The sequence below is a fragment of the Balaenoptera borealis genome, assembly GCF_965194805.1.
Source record: "Balaenoptera borealis genome assembly, chromosome: 1".
NCBI lineage: Eukaryota > Metazoa > Chordata > Mammalia > Artiodactyla > Balaenopteridae > Balaenoptera > Balaenoptera borealis.
In genome coordinates this window covers 141,684,895-141,704,137 of record NC_138860.1, presented here as the reverse complement: position 1 = coordinate 141,704,137, position 19,243 = coordinate 141,684,895, and the positions used below count along the sequence as shown (strand labels likewise).

Sequence of the window (19,243 nt, the reverse complement as noted above, 5' to 3'; positions counted from 1 at the left end):
TGTAAAGTTTGCCCCAGAGTTTTTTCTCATTGCTTTCCTTATATGAGAAAAAAAATGCAGCTCACAGTATGCAATTTGGAAGTTTGAAACTGAAACTATTTGTTTCCTCATCTGTAAAATGAGAAAGTTGAACTAAGTGCCGTCTAAGGCTACTCTGAAACTCTGTGACCTTATTCTGAGCCTTTATAAGAGCTGTTCACAAGAACTTCTAGGTTTCTGAAAATACATTGCTCTTGAGGAAATCAAAGATTTATTGGAAGGTTTTAAAAAATATATAAACACCTTTATGAACTTGGCAAAGAATCAGGTGAAGAAAAGTGTGGATTTTCAATCTGCTGACAACGGTGCCATTCTAAAGAGTTCAATAGTCAGCATTTTAGTACTCATACACAACTATGTAAAGACTAGAAGGGCTGAAGCCTTCAGCAGCAGCTTTTGAATTTTGTGTCATTGCTCAGAGGCAAAAATGAAATACCTGCCTAACTGCAAAAAATAAAGTAGCCAAGACCTTTTTAAAAAATAAATAAAGGCACCGTGTGATACTTGGTATTATTAGTAGTCAATATTTACTCCCTTCAACATTCCATCATGGGCCTTCACTTTCCTCCCCCATTGATGTTGGGTTGCTTTGGCCACTGAAATGTTTGTGGACATGAAAAACATTGTGCTTTCCTCAATTTAGCTTCAATCTTGTGCACTGGTCACCTGCCGTGAGATACCCTGGGTAACTACTGTCTGGAGTCCAAAATAAAAAATATGGAGCAAATATAAGCTAAACTCACAGACCCTCCCAGCTGAGATCAGCCTAACTCAGCTGAATCACAGTTGATCTGCAGACCTTTGAGCATGAGAATAAATGCTTGCTGTTTTAAGCCACTGAGTTTTGAGGTGATTGTTACACAGCATTATTGTGAAAAAGCTGACTAATACAAGATGCAGTGTGGGTTCTCATGAGATATAACATGACGGTTAAGTTATGGTTTCTGAAATTTGGCACATCTTGTTTTGAATCTCACTTCTGTTATTTACTAGATGTGAAATGTCATGCAATTGACTTAACCTCTCTGAGACTCTATTTTCTCACCTGCAAAATGAAGATAATCACCAACATCATAGCACTGTTGTGTAGATCAAATGACCTAATACATATCAAGCAGCTAAGACAGTGCCTGGTACATAGTAAGGAGCCAGTAATTGTTTGCTATTATTAACAATAATAATTATTATAATTTCTATAAAATAAATCTTACTTTCCTGTTAACTTACATTATAAAACTATATATGAAGACTTATTTGGAATATTTGGTGAAGAAGGATGAAGAAGATAAGTATTCTACCTCATGGCTGATAAGTTCATATGATATTAAAAAGGTACATTGTCTACCAAGCAAGCGTATCTGTGTGTATAAAAGAGTTTTGAATTACTTTGCAACAATTTCTCAAATCTGAGCTCCTTTTACAAACAGAATTTACATTTCCATGTCCCCGAGTCTAGGATATGAAGTGTGGTGTCAAGTATTAACAATCTAGGTCTGACTTTACACTCTCAGCACCCAGAATTGTTCCTAAGAGTTCACATCTAATAAATCGTACACTGCTGTGGTTCCTTGCCTTCATGTATTCAACAAACATTTATTAAGTGCTAGGTATTGCACTAGGTACTAGAGGTAGAGAGATAAACAGACATGGTCCTGTACTCATGGCCCTCATACTTTAGCTACAGGTTGCAATTATGTTTCACTCTGGTGTCAACTCAGGGATTTAGAGGGGCTGCTCCGAGCACTAGTTAAAAACAATTCTAGGCAGCACTTGATCTTAGTGGGGAAAAGAGTCATGGCTCTGGAAGGAGAGAATGGTTTTGAATGTTTGCTAATCCAGGTTTCGCTGGGGACAGACACATATACAACAAAATATAATTTAATGCAGTAAATGCTATTTGTGAGATAAGAACAAAGTGGCATCGAACACAGAGCAAGGAGTAATTAATTTTGCCAAGAGAGAGTGGAGTAAGGAAAGGCTTAATTGAAGAGGTGAAACTGTGGCTGGGTCTTGGTGGATGACCAGGAATTTAGTAGGTGATGAAGTGGGAAAAGATGATTTCAGGCCAAGAGCACATCATGAGCAAAGGCACAGAGGTGTGTTAGTACATGGGGTGTTGAGGGAACAGTGAGTAGTCCTGTTTGGTTAGAACATGGGGTGTGGGGATGATGTTGGTAGGAATGAGTTACAATAGGGGGCTGGGACCAGTCTGTACTGCTTTATTGTGTAAGCCATAGGAATCCCTGAAGGCCCTTAAGTTAGAGGATGATATGGCCAAATGTGTGTCTTTAAATGGTTACTCAAGAAGAACTAGATTGGAGATAGAAAGAGAAAGAGGCAAGCAGCAGAGAGGAGGCTATTGCAATTATGCAGACAAGGGACCTGGGCATTTAAACTAGGGTGGTGTGGAGTGGGGGCTGAGAGAGAGGAAATAGCATCATCAAATAGCACAAGGATGCTCTTCTCTCAAAAATGACCTAGTATTAGGGCTTCAATCAATATAAAGCAAATTTAATGGTCTAATTTTTTCATAGCTCTTGTTCTAATGTTACTGTTTGAATATGTCATTAAATCGCACATATAAAGGGAGCCAGATTTTAAAATTTATCCTTGAGTCAGTCTGGTAAAGTAGGTACTAGAATTTCCATTTTACAGAGGAGAAAACTGAGGCCCCGGGATTTAAAAAGCCCGCAATCGGTGATCTTAGACTACACATCTTCTAAATGTCAAAGCTAGCATTTGAACCCAGGGCAACTTGACTCCAGAGTCAATGCTCTTAATCACTACTCTATACCATGTGAACAATTAATTCTCCAGTGTTATGGGCCATTTCCACTAATTGTTAAATCTCTCATACACCTCCTCTTTTCAGTCTGATATATCTTGTCCCAGGAGACAAGCCAGTGAGTATCAGAGAAGTATTGAAGGCAGGAGGAAAGTACCTCTGAAATACTCCAAATAACTTGGACTTGAAGTCAAAGAAAAACTATTGATTTTTTTTTTTTCTTGAGTACTTGAGAGATTTGTCAAGTAATCTCAAATCTCTTACTCTGTGGGAATCAACGCATTAATCAATCCACAGGCACTGTACCTAGCACTGTGCTGGGGGAATAAATCACCCTTGACTCAGTCCTCAATAGAAACACAGGGGAAAGAGCCCAGGACTATGAGAGAGGAGACATAGTTGGGAGCCCTGGCTCTGCCATGAACCTGCCCTTGGCCTTGGACAAGTCACTTCACCTTTCCAGGCCTTCCTTTCACCTTTGGAAATAGCCCCAATGATGGCAAATGTCCTTACCATTCCTACATTTTTGCACCCATCTTACAGGATTAACTGAAGGAAAAATAAAAGAGCAATTAGTATTGGACAGAAAACTGTGGTAATAAAACACACTGAATTGCACGACTGGTTTAGCAATCACTTGGCGTCTTCTGAAACAGCCTCCTAAATATGCAGGAAGAGCGTTTATCATTCCTACTCCTACGGAGCCTGACACTTCACCGAGAGAACAGGCTTTACAATGTCGCACTTTCTCAAAAATTGCTGCATTTGAAATCTTGCAGGGATATTTAGAACTTGTTTTTAGAGGACCTGAGGCACTTTGAGTTACTCAATGCTTTATCCCTCCTTCCTTTTCATCTTGCCTGGAGAATCCCCAGTGGTGATTTTTAAACATGGTTATGCACTTCATCGAGGTCTTTGGAGTTTGGAGAGTGCAGCGTTTCCTCTGAGGCAAAATATTTTGAACAGTGGCTGCATGGGCTCACTGTTTCCTGGAGCTAAAGACTGCAAATCGATTTCTGCAGCCCGCTTCTTCCAGAAGGAGACGGTGGGGGTGAGTGGGAACACGAACTTGCTTTGTCCACCCAAACAGCGCCGTCAGATTTCTCAGTCATCCTCTTGGCTTTCGGAGGAATCGCAGGAGCGATTGTTGAGCCTCGCAACAGCGAGATTCCGCTGCCTTCCAGCTCTAACAATCAAGAGACAAGTCTCCGGAGAGCACAGGCTCCAAGCAGTTATTAGAGATGATGGCATTACCGGAGCGCTGGGGCCGCCTGCCCTGCCCTCCAAAATAAACGGTCCTCTTACGGCTTCACACTATGCTTTACTCCCTATATTAACACAGGAGCTGACAGATTGGGTGAGAAGCTGCAACTTGTATTTTGGAGGGCATTAGAGATGATTGTGCTAGTTCTAATTCCAGAACTGATCTTTTTAGCAGATTATGATGGATTACTCTCCACGGTGGTCAGTGCCTCCTGTATATATTTTAGGTGGAATGCTTTCTTTTGACACATACTTTACAGAGACATAAGTGTATCCTATTTTAATTAATGGAAGAAATGATTCATTCACAAGTGGAAGGTTTAATTAAAGAAAGGGTCAGCGTGGGTCAGCCATGAATTGCAAAATATCTCTGATGTTTATTATACTCTCCACCAACTCTGCATGCTGTCTGGAGTGGTACAGGGCAGTAAAGGCAGGCCCTGGAAAGAAAGAAAATGAAGTTTAATTAATTCACTCATTCAACAAATATTAATTGAGCGCCTACTGTGTTTTAGGTGCTGTGCTAGGCTCTGCAAATAAAATGGTGAACAGTCAGACATGATTTTTTGCACTTATGCCAGGGACAATGCAGTTGGGGGCACAAGAAAAGTGAGGAACAAACAAATAGAACACTATTATTAAAGATGGCAACATGTTTTCTGAAGGAAAAAATCATTCTGGGCTCTTCTCCTTGCAGTGTTCGGGTATTGTTTTTTAAAAATTTTAATACCCCACTTTACAGTGAGGTACATTTAACTTTGGAATATATCTCTGAAACCAATCTGACCCAAGTCTGCTAGATGAAGTATCTTATTCTTAGAAGCAGCAGTTGTACATACTGAGTTGTAAAATATGTAGCTTGTCACAGTAGCTCCTTCCTATGAGGAGAGAAACTTTATGCTTTAGAATAGGACAAACCTGGATTCAAATCCCGGCTTCTCAGCTTAATCGCTTTCTGGTCTATGATATTACTTTGCTTTTCTGACCTCAGTTTCCTCATTTATAAGGAAGAATAACAATACATAAGGCATTGAGTCATGTGAAAAAATACATGAATAGTACCTAAGGCATAGCATTCTTATTAGTTAATGAGCATTAATATTTGTAATTTATCTTCTTACATTATTATTATTAGGAGTAATATTTTTCCCTCTCTTTTGGAACTTTCTTGATTCTATGTTTGTTCTGGTTGTTCATGTTATTTTCTTATCCCTTCATTTGATGACAGAGGTCATAATTTTTAAAGCACTGGACCCAGTCTGATATATGCTTAGTGATCAATAAATAACTGTCGAATGAATGGATAAAATTCTATCTCCTTTTGGAACTGGGTAGAGAATAAGCTGATAGTAAACAAAGTCTCTCAAAGGCTTCCCATAACACTTGGAATAAAGTCTATATTCCTTATCGTGGCAAACAGGAACCAACATGCCCTGACCTTTCCAGTCTCATCCAACAACATTTTCCCTCCTGTACTCAGCTTGAGCCATCAGCCTTGCCTGGAATGCCCTTTCTCTAGAACTGTGCATGGCTCACTCCTTCCAGATCTTCAGCTCTCTTTTCAAATATTTTCTCTTCCTGGAGACCTTCTCTGACCACCTTGCCTATTCATTTTCTCTCCCCTCACCCTGCTTTATTTTTTCTCAAAGCATTATCACTGTCAGAAATTACATGATATATTTCAGAGTTTACGAATTTGTTGTCTATCTCTCCCACTTATCACACGTGAACTCCTGAGAGCAGGAACCTAGACTGCTGGTGTCCAGCCCTAAGTCACCATGCCCCTGAATGAATCAAACAAACGAAGTATCTCTTTTCATTTTTGTAGGGAAATATATGTATAAAAACTATCCAAATAGTTTCTATAGTACAGTAGTCTACAAAACATAAGAAATCTTTCTCCCCAAATTTTTGCTTGCAGCACTGAATTTAATTTTTCACCACAGAATGACAGGAAGAGGGAAAATCAACTATTCTAGTGGTATGGAAAATGAAGACACAGCCAATAGGAGGTCTCCCAAAGCCCCAGTTTTAATAGGATTCCTACACATTTTACTTTCTCACCGTGAGTCTGGCCCTCCTTGTAAGTTGCTTCCTTTGTGCTTAAAAAAGTAGTTACTCCTGTTCTCAAAGCCAGCAAACATAGATTTTCTTTAGTTTTCACATGATCTGGCTCAAAACAGCAGGAAACTTGAATGTTTCGTTTGGCGTCTTTCACTGACTGAGAACAGAACTGCAAACAAGAGAGGCGTCTCCTCTTGCCCAGGTGGTCCTAGCGCTGGAGAGGACAGGCCAGGACCGCGTCCGCCACCATGCGCTCCGGGGTCTGGAGGGAAGGTGAGGACCCTGGAGGCGTCCCTCGGGGGGCAAGCCTGAGCCTGGGTGTGCGAGTGTGGTGTTGCACAGAGGCTTTGCTGGCCTCGCCTGGAGCATTTTGACCCTCAAGTCTCTCCAAAGAGCCAAACAATGCTGGCTGTTCCTGGCAAGGCCGAGCCTGGCTTACTCAGATTCGTGTTTTAGGAGAGGTGCTTTGGGGTAACTGAGAAGGTTCCATTTCCACCATGAGCACATCAGCCCTGGTTTCCGCTGTGCAAAAACAAAACTCTCAAAAATGTTACCGTATCAAATCGATGTGGCTTTTGTTTTATAAACAACTTTTTTTTTTTTTAGTCTGTGGAAACTGTAATAAAGACCAACACCATATCCAGTTGTTTTCCAGAGAAGCGGCTCCACTTGGGAGACTTTCTCTCAGCGTGAGGGGCTGCTCTTTTTTTCCAGCAGATATTCCTACAATTTGACTCCGTGTGGTCAAGGGCATAGCAGTGGATCCTCAGCACCTCAGCTTGGAACCGTGGGCTTCTTTCTGCTTCTGAAAGAGAGGGCTTCAGAACCACTAATGGAGCAGTGGTGGGAGGCAGCCAGTCAAGGAAGTGATCTCACAGAGGAGCTCAGCTCTGCTGGAGAAGGGGAAGACTCCCTTGTGAAGGAGGCCATGAATGTGGGGCCCACACATCCCACAGGCCATGAGAACATTTCACGAAGGCTGTGATATTCCGAGATGCCTGGACGACTCCCTGAAGCTCATTGCTTCCAAATGCCTTCCTTCTTTCAGTACGATTTCATTTAAGACAAGTAAGATGAAAGCTTACAACAGGACGTCACTGATTTTGCAACACAAAACAGGCAAAGGTGATAATATTAATGGAACAAATAGGTTTTGGGAGAAAATTCTTATTATTTGCACACATTAAAATTCACAAAATAGAGTTGGGCACCAGAAACCTTTCCCTTGTGACTGAGAAACCATGGGTTATCTGCAATAATCCACGGAGGATGGATCCTATCCAAAACCGACTCCAGTGGAGAATCGACTACTGAGGGAATGTGTGTAGCACATTTTCATTCTCAGATTTCATGAAGAAATGGTTAAAACTCAGCCCTTTTCAAATCTGGCTCTGTCACTTACTAGTCATGCCTCAAATCCCACATCTATAAAATGGAGATAATAATATACTTATCTAAATGTTTTGTTATGAAAATTAAATGAGATAATCCGTGAAAGTCCTTGGCATAAGGTCTGACACTTGGTCAAGTGCTCAATAAATGTTACTTGTAAAAATAACTATTATAACAATTATAATTTATGACATTATTATTATTAAAATTAACATTTGTTTGTAATGATTCCTATCCATTTCATTCTATTTTTTCTTCCATTTTTCACTGCCTTTTGAATTCAGAATGTCTGGTAACCTGCATATTAAGTGATGAAATACAAAGTAACTGTTCCTCAACATGAATTTCTCTGAAAAATACTGTAGGTTATGCTACAGATTCCTGTAAGCATTTTGCTAATTTGAATAGCAAAATAACACTAAAATCAGCATGCTTTTCTATCTAGACTATAAGCCCCTTTTTAGCACTTTCTTTACTATTCTTTCTTCAGCTCCTAGCACATGGGGCTGCTCAAAATATGTTTGTTGAGTAGATAAATGTTCTTTATTCATACGAGAGAAACAACAACAATAAAAACAACAACTCCTTGAGTAGCCTCTACTTCTCTTCCATCTAACACTTTTCCTACAAAGAAATTTCCCTGGTTAGTAAGGAAGTTCTAAGATAGAGGTGATCATGGGCAAGGGAACCTCTGTTCTTGTATTTCACTCTTCCTGGTGGTCTGTGTTGAAAATAAGGTCACTCCGAAGTGACAGAGTGGCATGGACATATATATACTACCAAATGTAAAATAGATAGCTAATGGGAAGCAGCCACATAGCACAGGGAGATCAGCTGGGTGCTTTGTGACCACCTAAAGGGGTGGGATAGGGAGGGTGGGAGGGAGACACAAGAGGGAAGGGGTATGGGGATATATGTATACGTATAGCTGATTCACTTTGTTATACAGCAGACACTAACACAACAATGTAAAGCAATTATACTCCAATAAGGTCACTCTTAGGAAAAAAGCTATCTGATTGCCTAGTGCCCCTCCTTTGATATGTCATTTGAAATACTGACATTATTATTATTTTTTTTTAATTAATTTATTTATTTTTACTTTTGGCTGTGTTGGGTCTTCGTTTCTGTGCGAGGGCTTTCTCTAGTTGCAGCAAGTGGGGGCCACTCTTCATCGCGGTGCGCGGGCTTCTCACTATCGCGGCCTCTCTTGTTGCGGAGCACAGTCTCCAGACGCGCAGGCTCAGTGATTGTGGCTCACGGGCGTAGTTGCTCCGTGGCATGTGGGATCTTCCCAGACCAGGGCTCGAATCCCTGTCCCCTGCATTGGCAGGCAGATTCTCAACCACTGCGCCACCAGGGAAGCCCCCTGACATTATTTTAATAGCGTCTTTCTTAAATTAGGGTTGGAATTCTTTTCTCAGCATAATCCTTTTCTTTTCATCCATTCTAGGAAAGAGCTGTCATTGTCTCATGTCCCCAGTAATTGGATAAGTGATTCTTCCTAACCTTGAAACAACTAAGTAGAAAGTATACCCAGTGACCTTAAAATGGACAGCCCTTGCCTTTTCTAATTGGCATGTGTATTCTAGAACTCTTTGAACAATACTTTGAGTTCCTAAACCTTCTTATAAAGGGGTGTGTGTGTGAGTCGGTGAAGGATGGGGAGTTGGTGATAGAGGGATCCACCTCCTTCATTTCTAGCTAAGTGACGGGGCTTCCACTTGGCCACGTGGAGAGAGCAACATGTTGGCACATATAACCATGGCCTGAATGCTGACTTCCACTGGGAAATCTAGAAGCTGAGAAACAGAATGACTGGCCACTTTGATGGTGGAATCAGGAGAGGGCTGCTGAGCTGGGGAAAGTCCTGCACACCCTTAATTTGATGAGACAAGGGATGAGTATTTCCCATGGACCAGATGTGGGAAATGCTGAGGAGAGAGCTAAGCTCCAGACCTTTTAAGAACTGTCCAGTTGAACCTCCTGGGAGAAGGAACTCCAGCAAGTGTGAGTCCATGGAGAATGGCCCCTCTTGAGCCAGGGTCTGCAGATAGGAGAAACATCAAGCCAAAGGAAAATGTGCATTGAAGTTGCAGTTGGAAGACCCAAATGGGAACTTCCAGAAAAGCCCTGGAAAACACTCCACTGGAGAAAGGGATAGCTTTAAACATTTGTCAGGCCCAAGAGCATGAGGCCAGCCTATGATAGAACCAACTCAAATAAGGGTTTTCTTGACCTTTATCTCTTCTTCCCTCCCTTGCTCACAGACCATAAGAGTCAGAAATTGGATAGCAGGCTGGGGGATAGGGAAAGGGAGAGCCAGGAGGAAGAAAAATGCAAGGACTCACAGACCCTATCCCCCCTTGCTCACTATGACATATTTCATTTTTTGTTGGAACATGATATGATTTACATTTTAGAAAAATTATTCTGGCTACCTTGTGGAGAAATGACAGAGAGACAATAGAGAAAACACAAAGACCAGATGCAGGGCTATTTCACTTGTCTGCAGGAGGCATAAGGATGACTTGGACCAGGGTAACCAAGTGGAAGTGTTGAGAAGTGATCGAATTCAGAATACATTTTGAAGCTGGTAAGGATTTGATGCCTGTGAGGAAAAGAGAAGAGTCTTCTTTGACTACAACGTTTTTGACCTGAGCAATCCTTTGAGTGAATGAATCCATTACTGAGTGAATGAATGAATTGGGAGTCATTAAAGAGTTTTCAAGTAATCAGGTCAGATTTATATTTCAGAAACCTCACTCTAGTGAGGTTTAGTGAAGGATGGACTGGGGACTGAAAGCCAGGTGACAAATTGGAAGGCTGTTGCAATAGTCCAGGGGAAAGACATTGAGGTTCTGAGCTCAATGTCTAGGTAGTAGGTATGGAAAGGAAGGGATAGATCAGAGAAATATTCGGGATATTAAATTATTAAAGTGTGGTGATAGGATAATTGTGAAGGAGGAGAAACATAATGGCTTCCAGATGCCTGGGTGAATAATAGTTCCAACCTAATGATGAAGAACATGGAAGAAAAAGGTGTAAAGGAAGAAAAGAGAGGATAGATGTTATGATGGTTAATTTTACTTGTCAACTTGATTGGGCTAAAGGATGTCCAGATAGCTGGTAAAACATTATTTCTGGGTGTTTCTGAGGGTGTTTCAGAAGAGACTAACATTTGAATCCATAGACTGAGTAAAGAAAGATTGCCCTAACCAAAGAGGATGGGCATCATCCAATCTTTTGAAGGCCTGAATAGAACAAAAAGGTTGAGGAAGGGTGAATTTTCCCTCTGCTTGAGCTGGGACATCCATCTTCTCCTGCCCTCAGACATCAGTGCTCCGGGTTCTCAGGCTTTTGGACTCAGACTGGGACTTACACCTTTGGCTCCCCTGGTTCTCAGGCCTTTGGGTTTGGCTGGAACTCCACAACTGGTTTTTCTGGGCCTCCAGCTCGCAGACAGCAGATCATGGGACTTCTTAGCTTCCATAATGAAGTGAGCTGATCCCTCATAATAAATCTCTTTCTATATTTATGTGTATGTGTGTGTGTATGTATATATATACATATATATATATATATGTATGTATGTATATATATATATATGAGACAGTTACTCTGTCTCATGCTGGAATAACACTAACAGATCATACACACTCTAGAGCTCCCTGTGGAATTGGCTGAGGTTTTGTCAGGCCTGCCATCACAGTTGGACTTCTCTCTCTGCCCAATCCTGCTTCCTCACCTGCCTGCCACAGGTGTTGATCCCTAATAAACATTCTGCATGTCAATCTCCATCTCATTCTCTGCTTCCAGAGAATCCAACCTATGACAGTTGATACCAGAAGTGGTCCAAAAGAGTAGGTGATTGTTGGGGTTTGGGAGCTGAATCACTTACTGGCTGACTGGCAAGGACTCCACCACTGGTGGTAGGTAGGAGACAGACAGACCCTGGCAGTGGGTGTTGACCCTGTTGTTCACAAGCTCCTGGATTGTGAATTGAAACGATGTATCAGAGGAGGGGATGGTATTAGCTGGTGTAATGCATTAGGCATTTGAGATGTATGGGGTAATTACTAATTATTAGGACAATGGGATTGGATACTTCTTGCTAAGTGCAATTGATACACTGGAAAAAGATAATGAAAAGCAATGAGAGATAAATAAGCAATTGAAAAACCAACTGTGAAAGCCAGAGGGGCTCCCTGGTAATATGATGAGGCTCTCATTTGCTACAGTAGGAGGACAGAGAAAGATGAGGCCTAGGCCCAGGACTTCATAGTCAAAGTGGCTGAATTCTAGAAAAGATTAAATTACCAACCAAAGCATACCTGTTATGCAGGGTTAGGGCCCTGGTTGGAAAAAAATTAAAACCTCACACTTGGGATTATCTGACTGAATGCTCCTTCAAATTTTGAACTCCTAGACTCATCTGAACTCTCTCCATCTTGAGAAATGGCCCACTGTCCCTAGTAAGAATGAGAACTCCCCCATGTTTGAAGACAGTACAGAGAATTCTGCCCTGCAAGACAATAAGTGCCCCCTCAGGACCTTTGCCCACCTCTCCTCATTGCCAGTAGGCCTATAACTAGGATTGGGTCACAGCAATGCAGCTGGAGATGTACTAGGTCTCATAAAGAAAGGAAGCAACTCTTCTCCAAAGGTGCAATGAGACATAACCGATATGTACAGCAGAAGCTGTGGAGTAGGTGTGGAGCTAGATTCTTAGGGTGCATGATCAAGGGGACTGGAACATAATATTGGATAAGGTTGAGTTTACTGATTTGGAAGCACTCTGCTAAAATACAAGATATAATACCCTGACAGGGACTCCAAGAGATGATACAAACTCACTTCTAGGACAGCTCCTAAAACTATTGGAAAAAGCAATGGGCCCCATTAAGTGAAATCAAAATGTCAGAATTGCTATTCCAGATGGTTGAGAAAGTTGTTTAAAAGGTTCACAGAAGTAGGCATGCTGGAAAGGCTATACTAAGTAAGGCTAGAAGACTCACCAAATGGTTGGGCTCCATGAGAAGGCCAAGAAGATACACGATTTACCAAGACCAGAAAGAATGTGCTGGTGAGAATGTCAGAATGCCTCTAAGACACAAATGTGATCTTACTACCCACTGCTTAAAAACTCTTTAGTGACTTCCCATTCTTTTGGGCATTATGGAAATGTTCCAGAGCCTTGTGCAGTAGGCTAAGTCTCTCAGTGGGAGAGGCCAGTTCAGAAATAGACTCACATAGCAATGGGCATAATGGGATTCCCAAAGCAGTAGAGGTTAGGTAGTGGTGCTTAACTGCTTGAAGTCGAGTGGACACAATTATAATGAGACCATAGTTAGAGCAGTGGCCAAGAGGGCTTGACCTGCAGAGATTTACTAGGATACTTAATAGAATATGGCATCCCTCAAGGCAAAAGAGATGGACAGCCAAAAATTGTCTTAATCAGTCTTTACCTCCAAAGAAATAAAGGATAGAGGATCAGGGGGCTGAAGGCAGTTACCCTAATTTTAAAAAGGCACAGTATCTTGTCTAGTTTCTGGACTTGAATCTATTTTCAGACCCAGACTCACTAATTCAACAGGAGGCCAGGTCTCCAGGAGGAAGAACACTGTAACACTCCAGCAAATGGTAATGATTTCCCTAGTCCTTCTCCAAAAGGAATAATGGCCATGTAGGACCTAATTACACACTGAGAAAAAGGAAATACCCAAACATTTCAAGGACTATCGGACACAGTATGAATAATCAGAGATCTGAATCATCATCATGGTGCCTCTCTTAGAGTAGGGGACTATAGGTACCAAGTAATAGATGGAATCCGGGCTAAAGTCCAGTTTACTGTGTGTTCACTGGATCCATGACCCACCAGTGGTCATTTCCCCTGTCCCTGAATTTATAATTAGATTTGATATACTTGGTGCCACTCCCATATTGGGTCCTTGATCTATAGGATAAAAGCTACCGTAGTGGGTAAAGTCAAGCGGAGGTCTCTGAAAATGTCCTACCCCCACCGCATCCAAAAGAGTAAATCAGAAACAACATCACGTTCCAGAGGGATAGCAAAAATTAGTTGAGTAATCTATTGTCATCATCTAATAGCCATCTGGTCTCTGCAAGGACTAGACTGGGGAATTAAATGAAGTTATGGTGGGACCTCCATGAGGAGGCTACAAAGCCAAGTGAGAAGTAGTGGCAAGAGAGGAGGGAGGAAACCAGGAGCCATGAAAACCAAGGGATGAAAGCATCAATACCAGCAGAGAAATGTAGTAAGGTCTGAAGGTGTCCACTGAAATTGGTAAACAATATATCACTAATGACCTTAGAAATAGGAATTCTAGCCAAATCAGTCATTTAACAAACATTCATTGCATATGTTACCTACTGCTAATAGGTGGTTGAAATAGATATGATCCCTTAACCCATGAAAATGTATAGTCTAGTGCAGGGGTCCCAAAGCCCTGGGCCGCAGACCGGTACCAGTCTGCGGCCTGTCACACAGCAGGAGGTGAGCAGCAGGCAAGTGAGCAAAGCTTCATCTACAGCTCCCCATTGCTCCCCATTGCTCGCATTACCGCCTGAACCATCCCCTCTCCCCCGCCCCCTTCATGGAAAAATTGTCTTCCACGTAACAGTCCCTGTTGCCAAAAAGGTTGGGGACCGCTGGTCTAGCGGATAGTGGTGAAAGCCAAATTTGTGTGCAATAAAAGGAAAGGAAATAAAGTCAGTAAGTGTGTATTACTTAAGGTTTGGAGATAATAGAAGTATAAAAATATATGGACACTTAGAGCTACAAGTCCACACCCAGCTCCATAAGCACATATTCATGAAGCCCAAAAAGAACCCCTTGGCTCATTCCTAGTTGGTTTCCGTGTGAGAGGGGCCAGCTTACCCCCCCTCAGCAGATGTGCCTCAAACATCTTGATCCTGAGAAGTTGATTCTTGAGCCGAGATACAAAGGATTAAGTGTGAAGTGTTCATGGGGCTGCGGGGCTGAAGGGGGAGTGTTTCCCTCTTCTAGTTACTTTAGTTGGGAGGGAAGAGAAAATTCTGTGGCATTTATGCCTGATACCTCCAACTTTCTTGATGAAATAGAAGCCAGAACCATCTTAATGGTTGGGTGTGGTCTTCACTGTATCTGGGCAGACAGGTCTGGGTTGGCTGTATTCAACCAAAGTAACCACAGGCTTCTCAGCCTAAACGGAAACCAAGGTAGGTATTTCAAACAGAAGGGACTTAAGACAGAGAATTGGTTACAAAGATGATGGAAAGTTGAGAGGGCAAAAAGGGCAAGCAGAGGTAACCCAAATATTTGTAACTACAGAAAACAGCTATGAGTCAAAGGTTATGGGAACAAAAGAGAAGAGAGAGGGCCTAGAAGAGGTCAGAAGAGGCCCACACGTACATGCTGGTGCTCAGAACTCAGGGAGGGTGTGGCTGGCTGGTGCTGGTACTTTTAAGAGGGAACAACGCAACTGGATTGGGGAGTGCCAAATGAAGCTGGGAACTGAAGCCATAGCTATACTTTGCTGCTGTTTTTCCTGTAGTGACATCAACACTAGAAATAGAAAAAGTCCTTCTACTTCCTTCCATCTTCCAATCTCCCTCCAGTTCTCCCCACTGACAGTCCATCAGCTAATAGGAAGCCACCTGGCAAAAGTTTCTCAGAAGCATAGTTTGCAGACCCTGACCCAACATCACAGAGCAGAACATAGAGGAGCTGGAGTTTTGGAGCTGAACCACGACCACACCAGAGAAAATGGGTGACTGGAGGGCCTGAACTTTTTGGCTTAAACAAAGAGACTGGTGCACTAGAAAGCCAGTACGTGTAGGTGCTTGTACAGCCAGCAGGTATGAGGTATGACCAGGCATTTCTCTTCCTCTTTGTTGGCTGGTACTGGCATTTGCCGAGATGCCACAGAGCCTGATTACAGTGAGAATATAGCATTGGCAAGGGTACCGAGCACATCTGGCTGGTGCCACTTGTGGTCCCAGAACCTACATCCTCTATGCAAAGGAGTTCAGGTAGACCACCACAGTCTCTTCTTCATGGTTAAGGTTTTCCTAGGTAGAAAAGCATTAGAAGAGCTTTCTAGGGCAGCCAGACCATATGAACAAAATTTAGAGGAGAATAAATTATACAGCATGTTTGGAAGATAGTCAAAGCATCTCCTCCTTTTTAAATTTCCTTTACAAGATGGGAAGGAGACTTTTAAAATATTTTTTAATCTATAGTTTTCTTATGTAGCAGAGGTAGCTAATTAGAAAATACAATGTGAAAAATATCCCATTCTCAATATCAGTTGAAATTATAAATACTTAGGAATAAATTTAAGAAATGTGCATAACTTGTCTATGGAGGAAAACTGAAAATTTAAAGGACCAAAAATAACGCTGGAATATGTGGAGAGATACAGTCTATTGGAAGTTTAAATATTATTAAAAATATAAATTATTCTCCAATTTATCTAGATGTTTAGTAAAGTTATCCCCAAAAAAGCACTTGACATATGCTTAAATATCCTGAAAATTAATCATTCTCATGCAATTTGATGATGTTCGTACTCATATAATTTGATGAGAACATGAGTTGATAAAGTTATTCTAGAAACAACTTGGCTGTGTGAATCAAGGATTCTTTTAAATATCTATATATTTTGATCCAGAATTTTAGTCTAAAAATTTATCTAAAGAAATAATCAGACATGCTGATAAAATTTGCCTCCAAGTATGTTCATTATAAGGTATTCATAATTTACAAAAACTAAAAACACCCTACATATCTAGCTATAAGAGAATGTAAGTAAACTATATACTCAATAGATATTTATACAGAAAATTAAAAAGTATTATCCATGAGTATTCAAAGATTGGGGGAAAGTTTAGGATAAATGTTAAGTGAGAAGAACAGAATTCAACATTTTATATAATGAGATCCATGTGTGCACATATGTGTGTGTATATGCATACATATGCTTCTACATACATAGACAAAATTTGGAAAGAAATTTACCAAACAGTTATCAATGGTTAATCTTGGGTGATAAAATTATAAGAAATTTTTACTTTATTCTTTATATTCTTTTGTTTTAATTTTACCATGAAAACATTTAATAAGAAAAATGCAATCATTTCAAAAAGAGGGAGAGACATTTGACTTCCTCCAACTTTTCTTTCAAAAATTCAATAAGTCCTTAAGTGCCAATATGTGCCAGCCACTTTGTCACAGTGCCATTTGGAGGTTAGACCACCTGGATCATGGTTGAGTATCTAGATCAGAGAGTGGTAGCAAATGGGACTGGAAAGATGGGTTGGACCAGATTGTTTATGGCCTTGTAGGTCAGACAAGAGAGCTTGGACTCCATCTTGCAAGTTTTGAAGTGTCTGATGCGATCCTTATGAAGAAAAACTATGGGAGAGACCTTCAAGATGGCAGAGGAGTAAGATGTGGAGATCACCTTCCTCCTCACAAATACATCAGAAATATATCTACATGTGGAACAACTCCTACAGAACACCTACTGAACGCTGGCAGAAGACCTCAGACTTTCCAAAAGGCAAGAAACTCCCCAAATATCTGGGTAGGGCAAAAGAAAAAAGAAAAAACAGAGACAAAAGAATAGGGACAGGACCTGCACCACTGGGAGGGAGCTGTGAAGGAGGAAAAGTCTCCACACACTGGCAGAGATGAGGGGTGGGTGGAGGGGAACTTTGGAGCCAAGGAGGAGAGCGCACCAACAGGGGTGCAGAGGGCAAAGCAGAGAGATTCCCAACAGAGGATCGGTGCCAACCAGTACCCACCAGCCCGAGAGGCTTGTCTGCTCACCCATCAGGGTGGGTGGGGGCTGGGAGCTGAGGCTCCGGCTTCGGAGGTCAGATCCCAGGGAGAGGACTGGGGTTGGCTGTGTGAACACAGCCTGAAGGGGGCTGGTGCACCACAGCTAGCCAGGAGGGAGTCCAGGAAAAAGTCTTTAACTGCCTAATAGGTAAGAGACCATTGTTTCAGGGTGCATGAGGAGAGGGGATTCAGAGCACCACCTAAATGAGCTCCAGAGACAGGCGCAAGCCACGGCTATCAGCATGGACACCAGAGATGGGCATGAAATGCTAAGGCTGCTGCTGCAACCACCAAGAAGCTTGTGTGCAAGCACAGGTCACTCTCCACACCTCTGCCCCCAGGAGCCTGTGCAGCCTGCCACTGCCAGCGTCCCGTGATCCAGGGACAACTTCCCCGGGAGAACACACAGCACGCCTCAGGCTGGTGCAATGTCATGCTGGCCTCTGCCGCCACAGGCTCGCCCCGCATTCTGCACCCCTCCCTCCCCCTGGCCTGAGTGAGCCAGAGCCCCTGAATCAGCTGTTCCTTTAACCCTGTCCTTTCTGGGCGAAGAACAGATGCCCTCAGGCGACCTACACACAGAGGCAGGGCCAAATCCAAAGCTGAACCCCAGGAGCGGTGCGAACAAAGAACAGAAAGGGAAATCTCTCCCAGCAGCCTCAGGAGCCACGGATTAAATCTCCACAATCAACTTGATGTGCCCTGCATCTGTGGAATACCTGAATAAACAATGAATCATCCCAGAATGGAGGAGGTGGACTTTGGGAGCAACTGTAGACTTGGCGTTTGCTTTCTGCATCTAATTTGTTTCTGGTTTTATGTTTATCTTTGTTTAGTATTTAGACTTTATTATCATAAACAGTTTATTGATTTGGTTGCTCTCTTCCTATTTTTTTATATATAGATATATATATTTTTTCCTTTTTCTCTTTTTGTGAGTGTGTATGTGTATGCTTCTTTGTGTGATTTTGTCTGTATAGCTTAGCTTTTACCGTTTGTCCTAGGGCTGTGTCTGTCCGTTTTTTTGTTTTCTTTTAGTATAGTTTTTAGCACTTGTTATCATTGGTGGATTTGTTTTTTGTTTAGTTGCTCTCTTCTTTCTATCTTTTTTTTCTTTACTTTTTATTACTTTATAATTTACTTTATTATTAATATTTTTTTAATTTTTAATTTTAATAACTTTCTCTTTCTTTCTTTCTCTTTCTTCCTTCCTTCCTTCCTTCCTTTCTCGCTCTCTCTCTCTTTCTCTCTCTCTCTCTCTTTCTTTCTTTCTTTCTTTCCTTTTCTCCCTTTTCTTCTGAACCGTGCGGCTGACAGGGTCTTGGTGCTCCAGCCAGGTGTCAGGCCTGAGCCTCTGAGGTGGGAGAGCCGAGTTCAGGACACTGGTCCACAAGAGACCTCTCAGCCCAAGTAATATCAAATGGCGAAAGCTCTCCCAGAGATCTCCATCTCAATGCTAAGACCCAGCACCACTCAATGACCAGAAAGCTACAGTGCTGGACACCCTATGCCAAACAACTAGCAAGACAGGAACAAAACACCACCCATTTGCAGAGAGGTTGCCTAAAATCATAATAAGGTCACAGACACCCCAAAACACACCATCGGACGTGGTCCTGCCCACCAGAAAGACAAGATCCAGCCTCATGCACCAGAACACAGGCACCAGTCCCCTCCACCAGGAAGCCTACACAACCCACTGAACCAACCTTACCCAATGGGGGCAGACAACAAACACAATGGGAACTACAAACCTGCAGCCTGTGAAAAGGAGACCCCAAACACAGTGAGCTAAGCAAAATGAGAAGACAGAGAAATACACAGCAGATGAAGGAGCAAGGTAAAACCCC

At 42.0% G+C, this 19,243-nt stretch overlaps 1 protein-coding gene across 2 annotated transcripts in view; it reads right to left on the bottom strand.

Annotated features, from left to right (window-relative positions):
• Nucleotides 1-2,630: 2,630 nt before the first annotated feature.
• Nucleotides 2,631-19,243, bottom strand: part of TM2D1 (TM2 domain containing 1) — a 141,545-nt gene continuing 124,932 nt past the window's right edge. For both annotated transcript variants that reach the window (XR_014235457.1, XM_082359349.1), the window contains one exon: nt 2,631-4,527. Coding sequence is in view for 1 of the 2 variants with exons in the window: in XM_082359349.1 (XP_082215475.1) it covers nt 4,468-4,527 (60 nt within the window). In the remaining variant the exon portion in view is untranslated. The remainder of the gene's footprint in view (nt 4,528-19,243) is intronic.